Here is a 24,758-nt window from a genome sequence, read left to right as displayed (position 1 = left end):
TATACCTTGAAATGCCTCTAACTTGTTTGTGTTTTGTTTATTGGCTTATTGCGATTGAAATTATCGGTAGGCAAGAGTCGCTGTAGTAAGTATTTATTTATGCCAGAACAAGTTCCTTACTTTACAGAGTAAACTTGATATAAAAAATAGACCATCTCGTATACAAGCGCAGTTTATCTGTGTTCCGTAGATTTACCTTAAAGAAGCTACTTCACCAAAATTCTATTTTTGCTTAAATTAGCAAATTTTCCTCTTCCACACATTTCGCAAATAACATTCATTCATTCCATATCGATATCTTTTACCCAATCCATCCCCCCTTTCACAAAACAGTTCATGTCCCAAACCTTCCTCACAAAGTGATCCTCATTCCTCCACATTACATGTCCATGAAAGTTATAACCGGTACCCATAAAAACAAACAACGTCTGAAAGTGAATTACTTATTTTACTTAATTAATTGATTTAAAAAAAAACTCAAAATTCACCCGTATCACAAATGATATAATAAAAAATTCAAGTATTCGATAAGGGAACCCTGAAACTCGTATAAATGAACTGACGAGCCTCGGTTTTTATCATAACGCTTGCAAACGTTAAGATGTACAGGTTTATCTTGTTCTCCTGTTGTGTCGTGTTGTGTGCTGGTTATAACGAAGGTAAGTTTATATTTATATATTTACACTTTTTATAAAATGTTTATCCCTTTTTGGGTTAGATAATAAAATGTTTTAAGTTAGTCCAGCACTTTTTTCGAAAGAATTATTAACGTTTCCAAAAATAATGTTCTATTATTATTCTTTATTGTACACAAAAAAAATCAAACACAATTCATAGAAGTTATGCACAAAGGCGAACTTAACATAGAGTTCAAGTTAGAGTTCAAGTTAGAACGATAGAGAGATGCGATAGGGATAGGAAGAGTAAGTCAGAAGTGCACAACAATAATAACAAAAAATTAAACAAAGATGAAGCAAAACTATACATATAAATAAAATGTATACTTAAATAGAATACATAAAATATAATAAAAAAGTTCTTTAGTAAAACGTAGGTAAATTGTTTCTTATAATAATATTTTTTTGTTAATTTAAGTCCCACGTAATTTTCAGACCTTTCTGTGCACTATTCTTTTATAAAAATTGCTGTCCGGAAAATCGTTTTACTATATAAACATGGTTATGAAAAAAAAAACAATTGAAGAGGAAAACTTTTCAAGGTTGTACGGTAATTCTGAGTTCACTAGAAATGACATCTCATCTATGAAGGGGATGCACCAAATCCAAGTAAATATAATAGTTACCTACATATGTCTCATAGCTACTAATGTTAACGCTATTTAAGTATCTTTCTACTATTGAATTAATTACCTAAGTCTAGGGCTGCCATCCGTCCGGGTTTCCCCGGATTTGTCCTCGTTTGGAGGCCGTCCGGGGGCCGTCCGGGCGGGGTTTCAAGTACTTTTTTTCATGTAAGGAAGCACCTCATTGAATTTAAGTAAACGTTGATAGTAAATGGATTACAAATTAGGTATTATTTTGTTATAAAAAAATCGTACTCGTTCGGGGAAAAAATGCGATTTACGCCAAATGTTCGGGTTTTTTTAATGCTTGTCCGGGTTTGGCGAAATTCGAGATGGCAGCCCTACCTAAGTCTAAACTGTAATGCATGATTGGAAAGCAAACAATGCTTTAATGCCCAATTTTCTTTCGCACTCTAACTAACGCTGACAATCCTCTTAAACTTTAGCCTTTCTTCCTTACCTCCCCACTCAGAGACATTTAATGATTACTTAAGTAACTCCTTAGTGACGGAATGTCATACAAATCCTTCACTAAGGAATGGCTTAAGTAACCATTAAAATGTCTCTGAGTGGGGAGGTTAGACTATCTTCATACGTAAATATTAACATACATAGGTAAATGTAGATAGAATAACTACCATGCATTTTCATTTTTTTCTATCAAAAGGCCTCTCTCGCTGTGATTGCAGAGGCAGAGACTTATTGTTACTTTACTTATTAAAAATACATTGAATATTTTTAGGTTGTGGACCAAATGAAGAACTGCGTTGTGTACAACCGTGCCCCCCTGAAAAGACTTGCAGAAACCGCGACATACAATATTATTGCATTCTAAGTATTCAACCGTGCACATTCAAATGTGTATGTAAAGCGGGATACATAAGGAATGCTGCAGGCGAATGTGTTACTGTTGATAAATGTGGTAAGTTATAACAAACTGTTAGACTGTTGTCGGAATAACTGGCGTCTGACTACCCGTATCTACTGCCAAAATTATTCAAATGACAGCAAGGTTCCTCAAGCACATGGAGTTACATGGAGAAGCCATTTTTTTATTTTTACAATCGCTTTATTATCTATTTTCTTAGTTATCAATGGTCGTTGCCCATCATACTTTTTTTTTTCTTAAAGATTTGTAGAAAACTATAATAGATATCTCAACTTACAAATCAATGAGCCCACACATTTACCTACTAATCTTGACATTAATTAATTGAAACATATTTTTCTAATTCTAACTCCCTTTTTTCAGAAAAACTTTGCGAGAAAAACGAAATATTCACCGACTGCAAGAGGTCCTGTCCACCGGATACCTGTCTTTCTCTTGTAGCGAGGTTCAAATGTGACCCCAATGAGCGTTGTTCCGAAGGCTGTGTGTGCAGACCTGGTTACTTAAGGAAAAAACCCAACTCTCCTTGTGTACCAATATGCGATTGTGATGAAATGAAGTACTCGGAAGATTGTAAGCCGATAACGATTCGAAATCTGGTCTAGAATGGAATTTTGCGACAAATGATGGCTGTGCTTTTGAAAGTTGGACTGAAATATCTTAAGTTAAATAAATTATTGTCTTAAATAAAACGATGTATTCTATTTATATGAGTCTTTTTATTTTTACAATTATTGAGTACAAGATACTTCCTTATATATTCTCTTATGTTCTGCTCCTGTATACTATCTTATGTAATCCCCTATTCCTTCTTTTGTAAACTTACTTATTTACTCCCTTATGAACATTTTAGCATGTGGACCAAATGCAGACATACGTTGTGTGCAACCGTGCCCCCCTGAAAAGACTTGCAGGAATCGCGACATACAATATTATTGTCTTCGGAGTATCCAACCATGCGAATTCAAATGTGTATGCAATGAGGGATATCTAAGGAATGCTACTGGCGATTGTGTAACAATTGATAAATGTGGTAAGTCTTCGCTTTTGTCAGCTTCAATCTAACTGGATGCAGCTGATTACCATTGCTTTACATGGAGGGCCTGGCTATCTGAGCCCCTAAACCCCCTAAAGCCTAGACAACCCGATAAACTAGCTAGCTGCTTCTTGATTTTAATTAAAGAATGAAAAAAAATTACCTACTTCTCAAACCCAAACCCAAGAAAAAGTAGTTTGAAGAGTAGAATAGATGAAGCCTTACAATAAATAGAACCGTAAAAGTAATAACTTTTAATCAGACTAAAAGTGCCTGAGAGTACATTAGACAGTAGCATTCAAGAACAGAAACCTCAAAATTATATTGAATTATTACGATGTATGTCTCTAATTTTAACTCCATATTTTTCCAGAACGTCTCTGCGAAGATAACGAAATGTTTACCGACTGCAAGACTCCTTGTCGCCCAGACACATGCCTTTCTCTGGTAGTCCCGCCTAAATGTGACTACCGCGAAAGGTGTTATGAAGGATGTGTGTGCAGACCTGAATTCTATAGGAAAGCTCCCAACTCTTCTTGCGTGCCAATATGCGAATGCGATGAATGGAAGGATACAGAAGATTGTACGCCTTCAACAGTTGGGAGTTTGGTGTAAAATAGATTGTTAGGGTATTATTTTGGCTGAGTTTTTGTAAGCAGGGTCGAGGTCCTAAGTGTAACAAATACATTGTTGTGTTGAATAAACATTTTTTATCTGTTTCTAATGAGCGTTTTATTTCAACTAAAAGAGGAGAAAATATAATTAAGTATAGTTATCGGCACGGATATTGAGCCCAGAGCCCTGGCCTTCACCTGCGCAGAAGCGATTTATTGGTTTATTGCTTTATGTGTACAGTGCGCAAAGCGATCCCCACTCTTCCACCGAGAGCTCAATATCCGTGCCGATAACTATATCTAGATAATTATCTGATCTGAGCTTCGAGCAGGAACCTTGTTGCGCCACTATAAGTCTCAAAAATCTCGTTACAGAACCAGCATGTGGTGAAAATGAAGAATACACGGAGTGCAAATGGTCCTGCCCTCCCGAAATATGTTTCTCAATCTCCGCCTTCTACGATTGTGACGTGAACGAAACTTGCGAGAAGGGTTGTGCTTGCAAACCTGGTTATTTGAGAAAAAGGATAGATTCACCCTGTGTACCAACTTGCCAATGCCCTCAAATGATAAATTCTTCGGAGTGTCAGAAGAAGAAAGACTGAAAACTTTCTTTAGAAGAAAGAAAGAAGAGTAACCTTGCTGACTTTGAAATACTTAGAAGGTATCGACACGTAGAAAGAAGTTCGTGCTATGATAATAATCTTGATAGTCCAAAATATTATATTGGAATGTAGGTAGGTACTATGCATGTATTCGACTTAGTACCTAATTAGGTAGGTCCATAGGGCACTTACGTCTTCTAGACTTAAATGTCTGGTACTCATAGAAGGTAATTTAGTTAACAAGTAGCTCTGTAATAAACAATTGTGTATTTTTCGTTTGTTTTATTTCTACCGGAGACTTAGGTACTCTCGTAATCACCAACTCTATGAACCTAACTGATATGAGGGGACCCTTATTGGTTTTTTCCCTTTTTATTAATTATCTTTACGGAGCTCTAAAAGAACATAGGTACCTACCTATAAAGAATACAAAAGTGTGCGTCGTAAAAAACAACGTTCCTTTAGCTAGTTCGAACTAAATAATGACAAAAACCACGAAGAACCGATATCAACATCGTCGACTTGAAGCGTTTATTTCGCATTGGTAACTTCACTAAGAATGATCCTCTTAAAGACCACGTGTACAGCCATATAAATACTGAATCCGAACACTGAATAAGTCATTAATATTTAGACATCAACATGAGATCATTGGTCGTGGTGTGTTTCTGCTGTGTAGCGGTGACTGTTGCTCGTAACATCGAAGAACTTTTCTCCGATTTTGGTATCCTTGGAGGAGTCCAATTGAATAATGGTAAGTGTTTCAAAATACAACTATTTTTAATTTCTTTCCTACTTTTATTTTAGTTATCTCTGTCTACGGTCATAAAACATTGGCGTACACAACATTCTCTAGCCTAAATGATACATTGTATATGTAGGGGAGGATTCCTTAACTAAAAACCTACCTATTGAAGTGTAATTAATAAACTAATTGATTAAATAAACAAAGGTTTATTGTATGTATTAAATCAAAGCTAATTAAATGAAAGGTGTTGATGTGTTCAAACAATCACTATGAGGAAAACAGCTTCTTTTTTACTCGAAACCGCGAGGGTACAACGGGGGAGCACTTTTTTTACTGTTTCACGTAGAGGCTCATGGTGTTGTTTATTAGATAAGTACATATATTAGGTATTATGTTGTTTCAACACATAGACGATAACAGCTTTAGGTACCTATGCCTATTATTTAATTGCTCAGGTAGTTTAAGTTTCCCTGATCTTCTAGCTAGACCAATTAGGTTAAAGTACCCTTCAAACATAAAATTTCACCCAAATAAAATTTTACATTGAAAGCTTAAATGCCTAACTGATTTCCAGATTGTGGGCCAAACGAAGTGTTTGACTGCGTTTATCCATGTCCTCCACTCAAGACTTGTGCAGACCGTGAAGAATATGCTTGTCCTGATGTAGAAATGTCCTGTGCATTCCAATGTGTCTGCAAACCGGGATTCTATTTGAACAAACCGGGCGGCGAGTGTGTCACAGAAAAACAGTGCAGTAAGTCATAACTATGTAGATACCTAATACCCTAATTCCTCCCGTGGGGTAGGTACCTACCTATTCCTTATGCATTTCCCCTATGTTCTCCTATAATCCAATACACTTACATACCTCCACTATGTCCCTATGTACTCTCTCATGTACTTTACCTATATATATATATACTTCCTTACGAAACCTAATATTACCCTTATGAGCTACCCTATCTTGGTACTTCCACAATATACTCCCATATGACTCCTCCCATACTCTAATATGTGCTCCCAATACATGCTCTCTTATGTACTCCTTTATATACCTACCTGTCAACCTCGTGTAATAAATAATATTAATAAGTGTAATTACCTACTTAGAGTATATGAATTTTCAACGATATTGGATTGGTAAAGGTTTTTGACGTCTGATTTTCTTCGCGCCAAATACCTAAGCGGTTAATTAATTTAACCTGCAATATTATTCTTAAATTCCATAATATTTTCAGACAAATGTCGTGGTGAGCACGAACACTATGCTTGCGGAGGGCCATGCGACGATGTTTGCAGCACACTACATGTTCAGAACAAGACTACTTGTGCCTTCACTGAATGCCAACCTTCTTGCTACTGTGATGACGGATACGCAAGAAATGACTCTGGAATCTGCATACCTATTGAAGAATGTTGAATCAGATTAACGTTTGAAATCAATAGTTTTACTTACGTTTCTTTCCAAATTTTATGGCGGCTCGCAACTAACTTAAAATAGTAAAATTTAGAACTTAAAAAATCTGCCTAATTATTCGCGCGATGTTCCGTGATGTCATATCCATGGTTTAGCGAATACCACCTACCTACATGTTATTATCTGAAAATAGTACCTCACCATAAACCAGTAAATAACCACCAAATAAAATAACATTGAATAGGTACTATTTCTTTAAATAACACCTAACATGCCAATGAATAACACAATAACCATTCCAAGAAGAAAGACTAAGAACTTTCTTCACAAGAAAGAAAGACCTTACTGTTTAAGATACTTTGAGGTGTAGAAAGAAGCTCATGCTGTAATTAACTTTATAGTTTAAAATATGAGAGTGGAATGTACAGTAGACTGCATATCAGTGGTAACTGTCATGCACCTTAACTCAATGGTAATAAGTACGATTTTCCTATAAAACTGTTACCACTGACCTGAAGTTGACTGTACTAGGTATGCATGTATTCGACAAGATAATTAGGTAGGTAACTGACTATACCCACTTAAGTCTTTTGGATTTAAAAGTCTCCTATTCATAGAAGGAAATCAAGTAGTATGGAATAAAGATGATTACTCAGTAGGTTAACAAGTAGCTCTGTAATAAACATGTGCGTATTTTTAGTTTGTTTTATTTCTACGGGAGACTTAGGTACTCTCATAATCACCAACTCTATGAACCTAACTGATAGATGTCAAGGAGTTTTATTCGTTTATTTTATCTTTTTATTAGTAATCCTTACGGAGCTCCTAAAGAAAATAGGTTTAGCTATAAATATAGTGTAGCTCTGTTAATGACAAAAACCCCGAAGAACCGATATCAACATCGTCGACATGAAGCGTTTATTTCGCATTGGTAACTTCACTAACTAGTATACCTATGAATGATCCTCTTAAAGACCACGTGTACAGCCATATAAATACTGAATCCGAACTCTGAATAAATCATTAATATTTAGACATCAACATGAGATCATTGGTCGTAGTGTTTTTCTGCTGTGTAGCGGTGACTGCTGCTAGGAACATCGAAGAACTTTTCTCCGGTTTTGGTTTCCTTGGAGGACCCCAATTGAATAATAGTAAGTGTTACAAAATACAACTATTTTGAATTTCTTTCCTACTTTTATTTTAGTTTCTCCGTCTACGGTCATAAAACATTGGCGTACACATTCCCTAAACATTCCCTAGCCTAAATGATACATTGTATATGTAGGGGAGGATATACCTATTATATTGATTAAATAAACATAGGTTTATTGTATGTATTAAATCAAAGCTAGATGATGAGTTAAAAAAAATCATTATGAGGAAAACGGCTTCTTTTTTATTCGAAACCGCGAAGCTAAAACGGGGAAGCACTTTTTTTGCTGTTTTCAAACACTCATGACGTTGTTTATTAGGTATGTTTTTAATGTTGTTTCGACACATAGCAATAGGATATAAAAGCTATAGGTACCTTTGCCGACTATTTAATTCAGTAGGTAGGTACCATGCATTTGATGTTTTTTTTATCTTCTATAACTATACGCACCCTTAACAATAGAATCACACAAACTGCTTCAGCGTATATAGACGCAATTCTAAGACGTAACTAAGTCAAATTTTAACATAAAAAATAACATAATTATTTCCAGATTGTGGGCCAAACGAAGTGTTTGACTGCGTTTATCCATGTCCTCCACTGAAGACTTGTGCAGACCGTGAAGAATATGCTTGTCCTGATGTAGAAATGTCCTGTGCATTCCAATGTGTCTGCAAACCGGGATTCTACTTGAACAAACCGGGCGGCGAGTGTGTCACAGAAAAACAGTGCAGTAAGTAATAACTACATATTATGTAGAGACCTATAAACCCCTTATTCCTCCTTTAGAGTAGGTTCCTATCTAGGTACTCCTTATGCAAGTATCCTATATACTCCTATAATCCATATACACTTATATACCTCCACTATGTCCCTTTGTACTCTCTTATGTACTCTAACTGTATGTATACCTACTTCCTTACGAAACCTTCTATTACCCTTATGAGCTATTATCTTGGTACTTCCACAATATACTCCCATATGACTCCTCCCATACTCTAATATGTGCTCCCCCTACATGTTCTCTTATGTCCTCTTTTATATACCTACCTGTCAACCTCGTGTAATAAATAATATTAATAAGTGTAATTACCTACTTAGAGTATATGAATTTTCAACGATATTGGATAGATAAACCTTTTTGACGTCTGATTTTCTTCGCGCCAAATACCTAAGCGGTTAATTAATTTAACCTACAACATTATTCTTAAATTCCATAATATTTTCAGATAAATGTCGTGGTGAGCACGAGCACTATGCTTGCGGAGGGCCATGCGACGATGTTTGCAGCACACTACATGTTCAGAACAAGACTACTTGTGCCTTCACTGAATGCCAACCTTCTTGCTACTGTGATGACGGATACGCAAGAAATGACTCTGGAATCTGCATACCTATTGAAGAATGCTGAATCAGATTAACGATCGAAATCATTAGTTTAACTTATGTTTTTCTCCAAATTTTATGGCGGCTCGCCGCGAACTTCAAATAGTAAAATTTAGAACTTAAAAAATCTGCGTAATTATTCGCGCGATGTTGCGTGATGTCATATGGCTTAGCGAATACCACCTACCTACATTAAACACAACCTATACAAACCAGTAAATAACCACCAAACAAAATAACATTGAATAGGTACTATTTCTTTAAATAACACCAAATAACACCAATAACCATTCCAAGAAGAAAGACTAAGAACTTTCTTCACAAGAAAGAAAGACCTTGCTGTTTCAGATACTTTGAGGTGTAGAAAAAAGCTCATGCTATGATTAACCTTTATAGTTTAAAATATGATAGTGGAATTACTATGCATGTATTCGACATAGTAATTAGGTAACTAGACTATACGCCGCTTAAGTCTTCTGGATTTAAAAGTCTGCTTTTCATAGAAGGAAATTAAGTATTATGGAATAAATGATTACTTAGTAGGTTAACAGATAGGTCTATAATAAACGTATGTGTATTTTTAATTTGTTTTATTTCTACCGGAGACTTAGGTAAGTATCTACTCTCGTAATCGCCAACTCTATGAACCTAACTGATAGGTGTCAAGGAGTTTTATTCGTTTATTTTTCCTTTTTATTAGTAATCCTTACGGAGCTCCTAAAGAAACTAGGTTTAGCTATAAACATACATAGTTGTAGCTCTGTTAATGACAAAAACCCCGAAGAACCGATATCAACATCGTCGACATGAAGCGTTTATTTCGCATTGGTAACTTCAATAACTGGTATACCTATGAATGATCCTCTTAAAGACCACGTGTGCAGCTATATAAGTACTGAATCCGAACTCTGAATAAATCATTAATATTTAGACATCAACATGAGATCATTGGTCGTAGTGTTTTTCTGCTGTGTAGCGGTGACTGCTGCTAGGAACATCGAAGAACTTCTTCCCGATTTCAATATCCTTAGAGGACCTCAAGGGAATAATGGTAAGTGTTTCAAAATACAACTATTTTGAATTTCTTTTCTACTTTTATTTTAGTTATCTCTGTCTACGGTCATAAAACATTGGCGTACACAACATTCCCTAGCCTAAATGATACATTGTATATGTAGGGGAGGATTTCTTAACTAACAACCTACCTATTAAAGTGTAATTAATAAACTAATTGATTAAATAAACATAGGTGTATTGTATGTATTAAATCAAAGCTAGATGATGAGTTAAAAAAATCACTATGAGGAAAACGGCTTCTTTTTTATTCGAAACCACAAAGCTAAAACGGGGAAGCACTTTTTTTGCTGTTTTCAAAAACTCATGACATTGTTTATTATGTATGTTTTTAATGTTGTTTCGACACATAGCAATAGAATATAATAGCTATAGGTACCTAGGTCTTCAATCAGTGCGTCCTACCTGTCATGACTTACGGAGCCGAAACGTGGACACTGACGGTACGGTCCACAAGTTTAAAGTCGCTCAGCGGGCTATGGAAAGAGCATTGCTATGCATTTCTCTGAGAGATCGCATCAGGAATGAGGTAATCCGTCAGAGAACCAAAGTCATCGACATAGCCCACTGAATCAGCAAGCTGAAGTGGCAGTGGGCTGGCCATATTAGCCTAAGAACCGATAAGCGTTGGGGTAAACGAGTTCTAGAGTGGAGTGGAGACCACGCCTCGGCAAACGTAGTGTAGGACGTCATCAGGCACGGTGGAGTGATGACTTGCGCAAGACGGCTGGCAGGAGCTGGATGTGAGAAGCCGTAAATCGATCTCAGTGGCGTGCACTTGGAGAGGCCTATGTCTAACAGTGGACTGCGATAGGCTGATGATGAGGTACCTATGCCTACTATTTAATTCAGTAGGTAGGTACCACGCATTCGATGTTTTTCTTATCTTCTATAACTTTACGCACCCTTAACAATAGAATCACACAAACCGATTCAGCGTAGATAGATGCAATTCTAAGGCGTACCTAAGTCAAATTGTAACATAAAAAATAACTGATTTCCAGATTGTGGGCCAAACGAAGTGTATGACTGCGTATATCCATGTCCTCCACTGAAGACTTGTGCAGACCGTGAAGACTATGCTTGTCTTGAGGAAGTGATGTTCTGTGAATTCCAATGTGTCTGCAAACCGGGATTCTATTTGAACAAACCGGGCGGCGAGTGTGTCACAGAAAAACAGTGCAGTAAGTCATAGCTATGTTGATGCCTATAAACCCAAATTCCTCCTTTAGATCTAGATTCGGGATTGTTCGAAAGAGATACCGCGGTCCTGGTACCTACATAAAAGGCCTATGACGGAACACGACGGTTTTTAGTCAGCAAGAGTCGGACACTCCCTCACCGCTGCTAACCCACAGTGGGAGGGGTCATTTGATGATTTATGACGTCGTAAAAAAAAGGGTAGGTTCCTACCTACTCCTTATGCATTCCCCCTATGTACTCCTACAATCCATATACACTTATATACCTCCACTATGTCCCTCTATGTACTTTACCTATATGTATAGGTACTCCCAAACTCTCATATATGTGCTCCCCCTACATCCCTTATGTATGTACTCCTTTATATAGCTACCCTATGAACCTCGTGTACTACTCGTGTAATTAATAATATTAATAACCTATATGAATTTTCAATGATATTGGATTGATAAATCTTTTTGACGTCTGATTTTCTTCGCGCCAAATACCTGCGGTTAATTAATTGAACCTACAACATTATTCTTAAATTCCATTATTATTATTTTCAGACAAATGTCCTGGTGAGCACGAACACTATGCTTGCGGAGGGCCATGCGACGATGTTTGCAGCACACTACATATTCAGAACAAGACTACTTGTGCCTTCACTGAATGCCAACCTTCTTGCTACTGTGATGACGGATACGCAAGAAATGACTCTGGAATCTGCATATCTATTGAAGAATGCTGAATCAGATTTTCTCCAAATTTTATGGCGGCTCGCAACTAACTTCAAATAGTAAAATTTAAAACTTAAAAAATCTGCCTAATTATTCGCGCGATGTTCCGTGATGTCATATGGTTTAGCGAATACCACCTACCTACATGAAACACAACCTATACAAACCAGTAAATAACCACCAAACAAAATAACATTGAATAGGTACTATTTCTTTAAATAACACCAATAACCATTCCAAGAAGAAAGACTAAGAACTTTCTTCCTAAGGAAGATTGACTTGCTGTTTAAGATACTTTGAGGTGTAGAAAGAAGTTCATGCTATGATTAACCTTTATAGTCCAAAATATGTTATTGGAATATAGGTTCTATGCATGTATTCGACATAGTTATTAGGTAACTAGACTATACGCCACTTAAGTCTTCGGGATTTAAGAATCTGTTAATCATACAAGGTCATCATTAGGAAATAAAGATGATTACTCAGTAGCTTAACAGATATTTTTAATTTGTTTTATTTCAACCGGAGACTTAGGTAAGTATCTACTCTCGTAATCGCCAACTCTATGAACCTAACTGATAGGTGTCAAGGAGTTTTATTCGTTTATTTTTCCTTTTTATTAGTAATCCTTACGGAGCTCCTAAAGAAAATAGGTTTAGCTATAAATATAGTTGTAGCTCTGTTAATGGCAAAAACCCCGAAGAACCGATATCAACATCGTCGACATGAAGCGTTTATTTCGCATTGGTAACTTCACTAACTAGTGTACCTATGAATGATCCTCTTAAAGACCACGTGTGCAGCTATATAAATACTGAATCCGAACTCTGAATTAATCATTAATATTTAGACATCAACATGAGATCATTGGTTGTGGTGTTTTTCTGCTGTGTAGCGGTGACTGCTGCTAGGAACATCGAAGAACTTTTCTCCGGTTTTGGTTTCCTTGGAGGACCCCAATTGAATAATAGTAAGTGTTTCAAAATACAACTATTTTGAATTTCTTTCCTACTTTTATTTTAGTTATCTCCGTCTACGGTTATAAAACATTGGCGTACACAACATTCTCTAGCCTAAATGTGTATGTAGGGGCGGATTCCTTAACTAACAACCTACCTATTGAAGTGTAAGTAATTAATAAACTAATTCATTAAATAAACATAGGTTTATAATATGTATTAAATCAAAGCTTATTAAATGAAAGATGTTGATGTGTTCAAACAATCACTATGAGGTAAACAGCTTCTTTTTTATTCGAAACCGCGAGGCTAAAACGGGGAAGCACTTTTTTTACTGTTTCACGTAGAGGCTCATGGTGTTGTTTATTAGATAAGTACATATATTAGGTATTATGTTGTTTCAACACATAGACGATAACAGCTTTAGGTACCTATGCCTATTACTTAATTGCGCAGGTACCTAGTTTAAGTTTCCCTGATCTTCTAGACAATGAGGTTAGAGTACCCTTTAAACATAAAATTTCATCCAAATTAAATTTTACCTTGAAAGCTTATATACCTAACTGATTTCCAGATTGTGGGCCAAACGAAGTGTATGACTGCGTTTATCCATGTCCTCCACTGAAGACTTGTGCAGACCGTGAAGACTATGCTTGTCTTGGTGTAGAAATGTCCTGTGCATTCCAATGTGTCTGCAAACCGGGATTCTACTTGAACAAACCGGGCGGCGAGTGTGTCACAGAAAAACAGTGCAGTAAGTCATAGCTATGTTGATGCCTATAAACCCAAATTCCTCCTTTAGATCTAGATTCGGGATTGTTCGAAAGAGATACCGCGGTCCTGGTACATAAAAGGCCTATGACGGAACACGACGGTTTTTAGTCAGTAAGAGTCTGACACTCCCTCACCGCTGCTAACCCACAGCGGGAGGGGTCATTTGATGATTTATGACGTCGTAAAAAAAAGGGTAGGTTCCTACCTACTCCTTATGCATTTCCCCTATGTACTCCTACAATCCATATACACTTATATACCTCCACTATGTCCCTATGTAGGTACTTTACCTATACGTATAGGTACTCACATACTCTCATATATGTGCTCCCCCTACATCCCTTATGTATGTACTCCTTTATATACCTACCTATGAACCTCGTGTACTACTCGTGTAATAAATATTAACAAGTGTAAGTACCTAGGTATATGAATTTTCAACGATATTGGATAGATAAACCTTTTTGACATCTGATTTTCTTCGCGCCAAATACCTAAGCGGTTAATTAATTGAACCTACAACATTATTCTTAAATTCCATAATATTTTCAGATAAATGTCCTGGTGAGCACGAACACTATGCTTGCGGAGGGCCATGCGACGATGTTTGCAGCACACTACATGTTCAGAACAAGACTACTTGTGCCTTCACTAAATGCCAACCTTCTTGCTACTGTGATGACGGATACGCAAGAAATGACTCTGGAATCTGCATACCTATTGAAGATTGCTGAATCAGATTAACGATTGAAATCAATAGTTTTACTTACGTTTTTCTCCAAATTTTATGGCTGCTCGCAACTAACTTCAAATAGTAAAATTTAAAACTTAAAAAATCTGCCTAATTATTCGCGCGATGTTCCGTGATGTCATATCCATGGTTTAGCGAATACCACCTACCTACATGAAACATAACCTACACAAACCAGTAAATAACCACCAAATAAAATAACATTGAATAGGTACTATTTCTTTAAATAACACCTAACATACCAATGAATAACCCAATAACCATTCCGAGAAGAAAGACTAAGAACTTTCTTCGTAAGAAAGAAAGACCTTGCTGTTTAAGATACTTTGAGGTATAGAAAGAAGCTCATGCTGTAACTAACTTTTATAGTTTTTATTCGTTTAAAATATGAGAGTGGAATGTAGGTACTAGGTATGCATGTATTCGATAAGATAATTAGGTAGGTAACTAGACTATACCCACTTAAGTCTTCTGGATTTAAAAGTCTGCTATTAATAGAAGGAAATCAAGTATTATGGAATAAAGATGATTACTCAGTAGGTTAACAAGTAGCTCTGTAATAAACATGTGCGTATTTTTAGTTTGTTTTATTTCTACGGGAGACTTAGGTACTCTCATGATCACCAACTCTATGAACCTAACTGATAGGTGTCAGGGAGTTTTATTCGTTTATTTTCCCTTTTTATTCGTAATCCTTGCGGAGCTCCTAAAGAAAATAGGTTTAGCTATAAATATAGTTGTAGCTCTGTTAATGACAAAAACCCCGAAGAACCGATATCAACATCGTCGAAATGAAGCGTTTATTTCGCATTGGTAACTTCACTAACTAGTATACCTATGAATGCTCCTCTTAAAGACCACGTGTACAGCCATATAAATACTGAATCCGAACTCTGAATAAATCATTAATATTTAGACATCAACATGAGATCATTGGTCGTAGTGTTTTTCTGCTGTGTAGCGGTGACTGCTGCTCGAAACATCAAAGAACTTTTTGGTATCCTTGGAGGAGCCCAATTTAATACTGGTAAGTGTTTCAAAATACTAGATACTATTTTGAATTTCTTTCTTACTCTTATTTTAGTCATCTCTGTCTACGGTCATAAAACATTGGCGTACACAACATTCCCTAGCCTAAATGATACACCGTCTCTAGAAGGGAATTTGGGAATTCTTTCACTAAATTATTTAATTAGTTAAATAATTTCGTTTTATAAAACTTATTTTAAATCAAAGCTAGATGATGAGTTTAAACAATCGCTATGAGGAAAACGGGTTCTTTTTTATTCGAAACCACAAAGCTAAAACGGGGAAACACTTTTTTTGCTGTTTTCAAACACGCATGTTGTTAATGTTGTTTCAACACATAGCAATAGAATATAATAGCTACAGGTACCTATGCCTACTATTTAATTGAGTAGGTAGGGACCATGTATTTGACGTTTTTCTTATCTTCTATAACTTAACAATAGAATCATACAAACCGATTCAGCGCAGATAGACGCAATTCTAAGAGGTACAGTCAACTTCAGGTCAGTGGTAACAGTTTTATAAGAAAATCGTACTTATTTCTATTGAGTTAAGGTGCGTGACAGTTACCACTGATGTGCAGTCTAACGTACCTAAGTCAAATTTTACCATAAAAAATAACTGATTTCCAGATTGTGGGCCAAACGAAGAGTTTGACTGCGTACATCCATGTCCTCCACTGAAGACTTGTGCAGACCGAGAAGACTATTATTGTCCTGCTGTAGTGATGCCCTGTGCATTCCAATGTGTCTGCAAACCGGGATTCTATTTGAACAAACCGGGCGGCGAGTGTGTCACAGAAAAACAGTGCGGTAAGTTACAAATCAATTCTTAACTAATTATGTTTTTCCTAGACACCTACACAAATGTCTGTTGCTAAATAAAGAAAACAGAATCTTCAGAACTTCTCTCTCATGAAACTGATTTAGGTATTATTATCTAGGTTTTCTTTGTTAGATACTTCTTCATGCATAAACGACGGGACTGATTTTGATGAAACTTGGCTCTATAACAGTGACATAGGACGGACATCAGATTTACTTGTTAAATCAAACCTGCAACACTTTTCTTAAATCCTATAGGTAATTCTTCGTTACGGGGTCCGCTTTCCGTAGGCATCTTCTTCCTATTCGCTCTGTCCTCACACTCCACATTCTATGCTACTTATTCGAAGAGTTATATAGTTTTAATATCTATGATATTTTCAGATAAATGTCCTGGTGAGCACGAACACTATGCTTGCGGAGGGCCATGCGACGATGTTTGCAGCACACTACATGTTCAGAACAAGACTACTTGTGCCTTCACTGAATGCCAACCTTCTTGCTACTGTGATGACGGATACGCAAGAAATGACTCTGGAATCTGCATACCTATTGAAGAATGCACTAATGGTAACTAACCAATATTATTTCCTACCTACCCACTTAGTGCTTAGTTATTAAACATCTATTTATATTTAATAGAATCAGATTAACAATTGAAATCAATGTTTTTACATGTAATAATATCTGAAAATATTACCTCACCATAAAGCAGTAGGTAAATTACCACCAAATAAAATAACATTGAATAGGTACTATTTCTTTAAATAACACCTAACATACCAATGAATAACACAATAACCATCCAAAGAAGAAAGACTAAGAACTTTCACTTCACAAGAAAGAACTTTGCTGTTAAAGATACTTTGAGGCGTAGAAAGAAGCTCATACTATGATTAACCTTTATAGTTTAAAATTTGATAATGTAAAATGTTTTTTTCTGCTGTGTAGCGGTGACTGCTCAGGACATCGAAGAACGTCCTACCGATATCCCGATTTCCCAAGATAATAATGGTAAGTGTCTTTCCTGAATTCATTTTAGTGATCTCCGTCTACGGTCATAAAACATTGGTGTACAAATCATTCTCTATCCTGAAAGATATTCTAGGGGGGATTTCTGAACTAATAACCTACATAACTGTAATTAGGCAATAGACTAATTTAATTCAATAACATTAATAATGTCGTAAAGTATATTATATTTATTGAATCAAAGCTATGAGGAGGAACAATTTTTCGACGCCTATTACCTACACTTTGACCTAATACTTTGAGATATATACCAAAGCTAGATATTGATGAATTCAATAGATCACTATGAGGAAAACGGCTTATTTTTATTCGAAAGCGCGAGGCTTAACGGCTAAGCACTTTTTTGCTGTTTTCAAACACTCATGATGTTATTTATTAGGTATGTTATTAATGTTCTTTCAACACATAGGAATAGACTACAAAAGCTTTAGGTACCTATGAATATTATTTAATTGCGTAGCTAAGCGTTTGCCATTTTTTTGATCTTCTAGAACTTAATGCACCCTTAAAACCCAAAATTTTCACACAAAACACTGGAGTAATTTTTCCCTGAAAGGTTTTTTCCTTTGAACATAAAAATATAACTGATTTCCAGGTTGTGGGCCAAACGAAGTGTTTGACTGCATTTATCCATGTTCTCCACAACAAATGACTTGCGGGGACCATGAAGAATATTTTTGTCCTGATGTAGTAACGGGCTGTGATTTCCAATGTGCCTGCAAACCGGGATTCTACTTGAACAAACCGGGCGGCGTGTGTATCTCAGAAGAAGAATGCAGTAAGTTACAAATAAATCCTCAATTAATTCCTACTCAGACTACAAAAATCATCAAATGACCCGTCCCACTGTGGGTTAGCAGCGGTGAGGGAGTGTCAGACTCTTACTGACTAAAAACCCGTCGTGTTCCGTCATAGACCTTTATGTACCAGGGCCGCGGTATCTCCTTCGAACAATCATGCAGCCCTAGTAGACCTTGGCCCTAATGGGGTTGCTGACATCTCTTTGAGGAGCGCGTGGAACAACGAACTAACCGCCCACAGACCCACGCCAACGGTGACCGGGAGTCGTCTCGCGACACCCGGCGCCCGTGGTGTCTACCTGGTCCAGCACGGCGGCCGGCATTAAATGGGTGCGAACTCTCTGACGTTCCGCCGCCTCCTTCTCGAGCATGACTGCTTCGCAGAAGGAGGCGACGGCATCCCATTCCCTCTTGCCCGGGACCATGGCCTGAACCAAGGCCAGACACGAGAGGTCGCCGCCGCCTAAAGCCTCGACGAGGACCCGGCGGTGCCCTTCCCACGCAGGGCACTTCTGAAATGTGTGGTCCACCGTGTCCTCGGGCTTTCCGCACAGTGGTGACACCCAAGCGCCTCCTCACGACCGATTCGGTGCAGGTACCTCCCGAAACAACCGTGTCCGGTGAGAACCTGCGTCACGCGGTACGTGAGGGCGCCTTGACTCTTTCACTCCTCAAAGAGGGGACTTACCGCCACTATGGTGGCGTGCCCTATCTTCAGAACATCTAAATCATCATCACACTCACAAAAGTAATTTATGTTCCTATGTAGGTGTATCTATTAGGTATCTATGTTTGTTAGGTACCTAGTACTTGACAGAACTGCGATTTTGATAAAACTTGGTACTAAAGCAGTGACATACATAGCTGAGCTGAGACAGCATATTTGAAAAAAAAAAAATAAGCCTCCTACATTGTTCTTAAATCCTGTAGGTTAGTAATTTTCCGTGACAGGGTCCGCTTTCTGTAGGTATTCTCTTCGAGTTCGCAGGTTTTAATAGGTATCTCCAATATTTCCAGATAAATGTCCTGGTGAGCACGAACACTATGCTTGCGGAGGGCCATGCGACGATGTTTGCAGCACACTACATGTTCAGAACAAGACTACTTGTGCCTTCACTGAATGCCAACCTTCTTGCTACTGTAATGACGGATATGCGAGAAATGACTCTGGAATCTGCATACCTATTGAAGAATGCCGTAACCAACCAATTTTAATTGACTAACTATCTCTTAGTGCTTAGTTATTAAACGTCTAGTTACATTTAAAAGAAAAAAATTAACACTTGAAATCAATGTTTTTACTTTCAATTTTCGCCAAACTACAGATAGTAAATAAAAACTTAAAAAAATCAGCGTAATTATTCGCGGGATGTTCCGTGATGTAAGTTTTCCTAAAAATTTAAAATAAAATAAAATGTCATATGGTTTAGCGGTTACCACCTACCTAAATGTAATAGTATCTGAAAATCACCATAAACCTGTAAATAACCACCAAATAAAATAACATTGAATAGGTACCATTTCTTTAAATAACACCTAACATACCAATGAATAACCCAATAACCATTCCGAGAAGAAAGACTAAGAACTTTTTTCGTAAGAAAGAAAGACCTTGCTGTTTAAGATACTTATCAACGAGAGTGGAATGTACCTAAGTATGCATGTATTCGACAAAGTAATTAGGTAGGTAACTAGATTTTACCCACTCTAGTCTTCTGGATTTAAGAGTCTGCTACTCATTACTCAGTAGGTTAACAATTAGCTCTGTAATAAATATGTATGTAACTTTTGTTTGTTTTATTGCCACTGGAGACTTAGGTACATCATATTCACCGATTATATAAACCTAACTGATATCAGGAAGTTTCAACTTACAATCTTTACTCAATCACAAAAAAGTTAGGCTAGAGGAAAAGAAACGAGTTCCTAACTAGTAAATAGCTCTTTTGTGATTAAAAATTCACCGATGTATCGATACCAACATCGGCGATAGGAATTGCGTTGGTAACTTTACTATAAAAAACCGGTCAAGTGCGAGTCGGACTCGCGCACGAAGGTTTCCGTACCATTATTTCAAATGTGCAAAAAAACACGTTTGTAGTATGGGAGCCCCCCAAAATATTTATTTCATTCTAGTTTTCAATATTTGTTGTTATAGGCAACAGAAATACATCATCTGTGAAAATTTCAACTCTCTAACTATCACGGTTCATGAGATACAGCCTGGTGACAGACGAACAGGGGAGCGAAAAAAATAGGGTCCCGTTTTACCCGTTGGGTACGGAACCCTAAAAAGCATCTACGAATGATCCTCTTAAAGACCACGTGTACAGCCATATAAATACTGAGCCCGAACTCTGAATAAGTCTATTAATATTTAGACATCAACATGAGATCATTGGTCGTGGTGTTTTTCTGCTGTGTAGCGGTGACTGTTGCTCAGGACACCGAAAATTTTTTTTCCCGTATCGGTCTCGAAATTTATCAAGAAGAGGGTAATGGTAAGTGTTTCAAAATACACCTATTTTGATTTTCTTTACTACTTTTATCCTAGTCACCTCCGACTACGGTCATAAAACATTGGCGTTCTACAAATTCTGTGGGCTAAAAGATACACTGATGTAGGGGAGAATTTCTTAACTACATATTTAAGTGTTTCTTAACTAGATATTTAAATTAATATATGCTTCCTAATATTTTAAAAAGGAAAACTTTGTTTGATTGTTTGTAATGGAGAAACTCAAAAACTACTGGACTGATTTTAAACATTCTTTCACCAATGGAAAGATACATTATCTGAGACTGAGAGTACCATAGGCTATATTTTATCCCGGTACGGGCAGTAGTTCCCACGGGACGCGTGTGAAACCGCGGGAAAACAGCAGCAGAAAATGTTGATGAATATAATATTTATTACATCAAAGCTAAGATTAATATATTGATGAGTTCAATAATCGCTGTGAATGAGGAAAACCGCCTCTTTTTTACTCGAAAGCGCGACGCTACAACGGAGAAACACTTTTTGCCGTTTCACATAAATAGATGCTCATGACGTTGTGTTGTTCATTAGGTACCTATATTATTAATGTTGTTTCAACACATAGCAGTAGAATATATTCTTAGATACATATATATACCTATGCCTATAATTTAATTAACTACGTAGCTATTTACCATTTTTTTGATCATCTAGAACTTAACGCACCTCAAAATTTTCACACAAATCACTAGAGCCGTTTTACCTAGAAAGCTTTTTTGCCTTTTAACATAAAAATAACTTATTTCCAGATTGTGGGCCAAACGAAGTGTATGACTGCGTATATCCATGTCCTCCACTGAAGACTTGTGCAGACCGTGAAGAATATTCTTGTCTTGAGGAAGTGATGTTCTGTGAATTCCAATGTGTCTGCAAACCGGGATTCTACTTGAACAAACCGGGCGGCGAGTGTGTCACAGAAAAACAATGCAGTAAGTTTAAAACAAATACATTCTTAATTAATTCCTACCTAGACTAGAAAACAAAATCTTCAGAACATCTAAATCACACTCACGAAACTGATTTATGTATGTACTCATAGGTTCCTTTATTAGGGAGGATACTTTTTCATGAGCAAACGACGGAACTGATCTTGGTGGAATTTATCACTATTGCAGTGACATGGCTGAGAATAAGTTTATTTTTAGGTCATGTAAATATGTACATATAATTCATTATTAAATAACTTCTGAAAAATTAATCTATAATATTTTCAGATAAATGTCGTGGTGAGCACGAACACTATGCTTGCGGAGGGCCATGCGACGATGTTTGCAGCACACTACATGTTCAGAACAAGACTACTTGTGCCTTCACTGAATGCCAACCTTCTTGCTACTGTGATGACGGATACGCAAGAAATGACTCTGGAATCTGCATACCTATTGAAGAATGCCGTAACTAATATTAATTACCTACATTCTTACTGCTTAGTTATATTCAACAGAATCAGAGTAACAATTGAAATCAATGTTTTTACTTAGGTACAGTGTTCTCCAAACTTGATGGCGGCCCGCACCTAGCTTCAAGTAAGTAGTAAAAATTAAAACTCCAAAAATCTGCTTAATTATTCGCGCGATGTTCCGTGATGTACCTAAGCTTTCCTAAAAATGTAAAATAAAATAAAATATCATATGGTTTAGCGAATACCACCTACCTAAATGTGATAGGTAGGTAGGTAATATCTGAAAATAGTACCAACCTACCTCCAACATAAACCAGTAAATGACCACCAAATAAAATAACATTAAATGGGTACTATTTCTTTAAATAACACCTAACATACCAATGAATAACCCAATAACCATTACGAGAAGAAAGACTAAGAACTTTCTTCATAAGAAAGAAAGACCTTGCTGTTTAAGATACTTTGAGGTGTAGAAAGAAGCTCATGCTATGATCAACTATTTATAGTTTAAATTATGATAATGGAATGTAAAATGTTTTTTTCTGCTGTGTAGCGTTGACTATTGTTCAGGACTTCGAAGAACTTCCTCACAATATGGATATCAAAATTCCCCAAGAGAATAATGGTAAGTGTTTCAAAATACTACAATTTTAATGTCTTCTGAATTTATTTTACTGATCTCCGTCTACGGTCATAAATCATTCTCTAGGCTGAAAGATATTATTCTAGGGGGGAATTCCTTAACTAACAACCTACATAACTGTAATGAGGTAATAGATTATAATTTAATTCAATAACATTAATAATGTCGGTAAGTACCTACCTATATTATATTTTATTGAATCAAAGCTATGATGAGGGTCAATTTTTCGACGCCCATTATCTACTACCTACTAGCTAAGTACTACCAACGAACTTACTAACTAGTTTAAGTTTATTTTCTTGTTATATAGGTATAGATTTAGTTTATACTTTAAAATAATGTAGGTACCCACAGTTTCTTTTAAATAATAAATAATACTTTATACCAAATAAAACCCAAAATTTTCACACAAATCACTAGGACCGGTTTACCTTGAAACTTGAAAGCTTGTTTCCTTTGAACATAAAAATATAACTGATTTCCAGGTTGTGGACCAAACGAAGTGTTTGACTGCGTTTATTCATGTTCTCCACAAAAGACTTGCGGGGACCGTGAAGAAACTTATTGTCCTGATGTAGTAATGGGCTGTGATTTCCAATGTGTCTGCAAACCGGGATTCTACTTGAACAAACCGGGCGGCGTATGTGTCACAGAAGAACAATGCAGTAAGTTACAAATAAATCCTCAGACTACAAAATAGAATCTTCAGAACATCTAAATCATCATCACACTCACGAAACTGATTTATGTACCTATGTAGGAATACCTACCAACCTATTAAGTACCTATGTTTGTTAGGTACCTAGTACGTGACGGGGCCCGCTTTCCGTATCCTCTTCGAGTTTGCAGGTTTTAATAGCTATCTCTAATATTTTCAGATAAATGTCCCGGTGAGCACGAACACTATGCTTGCGGAGGGCCATGCGACGATGTTTGCAGCACACTACATGTTCAGAACAAGACTACTTGTGCCTTCACTGAATGCCAACCTTCTTGCTACTGTGATGACGGATACGCAAGAAATGACTCTGGAATCTGCATACCTATTGAAGAATGCGGTAACTAACCAATATTATTTCCTACCTACCCACAGTGGTATAGTGCTTAGTTATTAAACGTCTAGTTACCTATACCTACCTATTTAACAGAATCAGATTAACAATTGAAATCAATAGGTATTTATTTTTAATTACAATTTCGCTATACTTTATGGCGGCTAGCAACTAACTTCAAATAGAAAAAATTAAAACCAACTTTAAAAATCTGTGTAATTTTTCGCGTGATGTTTCGTGATATCATATGGTTTAGCGAATACCACCTACCTACATGGTAATAACATCCGAAAATAATACCCTGTAAATGACCGCCAACTAAAAGGTACCTTTGCCTAACAATGAACAGGTAGGTACTATTTATTTATATAACAACTCACATACCATTGACTAACCCAATAACCATTCTAGGTACTTTAGATGAACCCAGCTGTGGACAAAATGAAGAATATACAGATTGCATAAATCCTTGTTTGAATGAAACTTGTTCTGCGATTGGGAACCAAGAAAAATGTGACAGCAAAATTCCTTGCAAACCGGGCTGTGTTTGCATGGAAGGCTACTTCAGAAAAAATCAAGATTCTTCTTGCGAACCTGCCTGTTCATGCCCAGAAAAAAAAGATTCACCGGATTGCCTTCATTGGCAAACTTGGTTTATATAAGTAGTGTTCGTTCATTTTTGTGTCTTTGAATGTAGATTTATTTTACAAGTTTGCATTGTGAACATAAGTTTGTGAATTGAATAAACTTGTCTAATCTGTAAATGACTTTGATTGCCTCTAATAAAATATCTGTGAAGT

The 24,758-nt window shown here is 36.6% G+C and overlaps 5 protein-coding genes and 1 non-coding gene across 7 annotated transcripts; all 6 read left to right on the top strand.

Moving 5' to 3' along the window:
- Positions 1-584: 584 nt before the first annotated feature.
- Positions 585-3,926, top strand: LOC110378306 (uncharacterized). 2 transcript variants are annotated; one of them, XR_010276434.1, is made up of 3 exons: positions 585-659; positions 2,046-2,225; positions 3,602-3,926. It is a non-coding gene; the product is annotated as an uncharacterized LOC110378306 (transcript). The 2 variants fall into 2 exon arrangements; XR_010276435.1 differs by lacking the exon at positions 3,602-3,926 and adding an exon at positions 2,556-2,900.
- Positions 3,927-5,041: 1,115 nt separating this feature from the next.
- LOC135116868 (EGF-containing fibulin-like extracellular matrix protein 2) lies at positions 5,042-7,275 on the top strand. Its single transcript, XM_064034482.1, has 3 exons — positions 5,042-5,201; positions 5,770-5,949; positions 6,434-7,275. Exons 1-3 carry the CDS (start codon positions 5,090-5,092, stop codon positions 6,613-6,615), a joined length of 474 nt encoding a protein of 157 aa, XP_063890552.1. The 5' UTR covers positions 5,042-5,089; the 3' UTR covers positions 6,616-7,275.
- Positions 7,276-7,607: 332 nt separating this feature from the next.
- LOC135116867 (fibulin-1-like) lies at positions 7,608-9,208 on the top strand. The gene is made up of 3 exons (XM_064034481.1): positions 7,608-7,766; positions 8,322-8,501; positions 8,998-9,208. The coding sequence occupies exons 1-3, from the start codon at positions 7,655-7,657 to the stop codon at positions 9,177-9,179; spliced, it is 474 nt and encodes a 157-aa protein (XP_063890551.1). The 5' UTR covers positions 7,608-7,654; the 3' UTR covers positions 9,180-9,208.
- Positions 9,209-10,070: 862 nt separating this feature from the next.
- LOC135116869 (serine protease inhibitor swm-1-like) lies at positions 10,071-12,658 on the top strand. Its single transcript, XM_064034483.1, has 3 exons — positions 10,071-10,205; positions 11,233-11,412; positions 11,980-12,658. Exons 1-3 carry the CDS (start codon positions 10,094-10,096, stop codon positions 12,159-12,161), a joined length of 474 nt encoding a protein of 157 aa, XP_063890553.1. The 5' UTR covers positions 10,071-10,093; the 3' UTR covers positions 12,162-12,658.
- A 302-nt stretch (positions 12,659-12,960) lies between these two features.
- LOC135116866 (serine protease inhibitor swm-1-like) lies at positions 12,961-14,648 on the top strand. The gene is made up of 3 exons (XM_064034479.1): positions 12,961-13,120; positions 13,684-13,863; positions 14,436-14,648. The coding sequence occupies exons 1-3, from the start codon at positions 13,009-13,011 to the stop codon at positions 14,615-14,617; spliced, it is 474 nt and encodes a 157-aa protein (XP_063890549.1). The 5' UTR covers positions 12,961-13,008; the 3' UTR covers positions 14,618-14,648.
- An 854-nt stretch (positions 14,649-15,502) lies between these two features.
- On the top strand, positions 15,503-24,702 carry LOC110378304 (zonadhesin). The gene is made up of 11 exons (XM_064034475.1): positions 15,503-15,661; positions 16,296-16,475; positions 16,872-17,057; positions 17,439-17,501; positions 18,115-18,297; positions 22,073-22,252; positions 22,340-22,384; positions 22,817-22,888; positions 23,392-23,571; positions 23,785-23,964; positions 24,370-24,702. Exons 1-11 carry the CDS (start codon positions 15,559-15,561, stop codon positions 24,618-24,620), a joined length of 1,623 nt encoding a protein of 540 aa, XP_063890545.1. The 5' UTR covers positions 15,503-15,558; the 3' UTR covers positions 24,621-24,702.
- Positions 24,703-24,758: the final 56 nt, after the last annotated feature.

The sequence above is a fragment of the Helicoverpa armigera genome, chromosome 4 (assembly GCF_030705265.1).
Source record: "Helicoverpa armigera isolate CAAS_96S chromosome 4, ASM3070526v1, whole genome shotgun sequence".
Taxonomy (NCBI): Eukaryota; Metazoa; Arthropoda; class Insecta; order Lepidoptera; family Noctuidae; genus Helicoverpa; species Helicoverpa armigera.
The sequence above is the reverse complement of the archived record's forward strand: the minus strand, read 5'-3'. Positions and strand labels throughout refer to the sequence as shown.

Coding starts and splice junctions, on each gene's coding strand:
- LOC135116866 (XM_064034479.1), top strand. CDS start 13,009: ATGAGATCATTGGTTGTGGTGTTTTTCTGCTGTGTAGCGGTGACTGCT. Junction 13,121..13,683: donor AGGACCCCAATTGAATAATA/GTAAGTGTTTCA, acceptor ACTGATTTCCAG/ATTGTGGGCCAAACGAAGTG. Junction 13,864..14,435: donor TGTCACAGAAAAACAGTGCA/GTAAGTCATAGC, acceptor TAATATTTTCAG/ATAAATGTCCTGGTGAGCAC.
- LOC110378304 (XM_064034475.1), top strand. CDS start 15,559: ATGAGATCATTGGTCGTAGTGTTTTTCTGCTGTGTAGCGGTGACTGCT. Junction 16,476..16,871: donor TGTCACAGAAAAACAGTGCG/GTAAGTTACAAA, acceptor TGATATTTTCAG/ATAAATGTCCTGGTGAGCAC. Junction 22,253..22,339: donor CATACCTATTGAAGAATGCC/GTAACTAATATT, acceptor GTTTTTACTTAG/GTACAGTGTTCTCCAAACTT.
- LOC135116869 (XM_064034483.1), top strand. CDS start 10,094: ATGAGATCATTGGTCGTAGTGTTTTTCTGCTGTGTAGCGGTGACTGCT. Junction 10,206..11,232: donor AGGACCTCAAGGGAATAATG/GTAAGTGTTTCA, acceptor ACTGATTTCCAG/ATTGTGGGCCAAACGAAGTG. Junction 11,413..11,979: donor TGTCACAGAAAAACAGTGCA/GTAAGTCATAGC, acceptor TATTATTTTCAG/ACAAATGTCCTGGTGAGCAC.
- LOC135116868 (XM_064034482.1), top strand. CDS start 5,090: ATGAGATCATTGGTCGTGGTGTGTTTCTGCTGTGTAGCGGTGACTGTT. Junction 5,202..5,769: donor AGGAGTCCAATTGAATAATG/GTAAGTGTTTCA, acceptor ACTGATTTCCAG/ATTGTGGGCCAAACGAAGTG. Junction 5,950..6,433: donor TGTCACAGAAAAACAGTGCA/GTAAGTCATAAC, acceptor TAATATTTTCAG/ACAAATGTCGTGGTGAGCAC.
- LOC135116867 (XM_064034481.1), top strand. CDS start 7,655: ATGAGATCATTGGTCGTAGTGTTTTTCTGCTGTGTAGCGGTGACTGCT. Junction 7,767..8,321: donor AGGACCCCAATTGAATAATA/GTAAGTGTTACA, acceptor AATTATTTCCAG/ATTGTGGGCCAAACGAAGTG. Junction 8,502..8,997: donor TGTCACAGAAAAACAGTGCA/GTAAGTAATAAC, acceptor TAATATTTTCAG/ATAAATGTCGTGGTGAGCAC.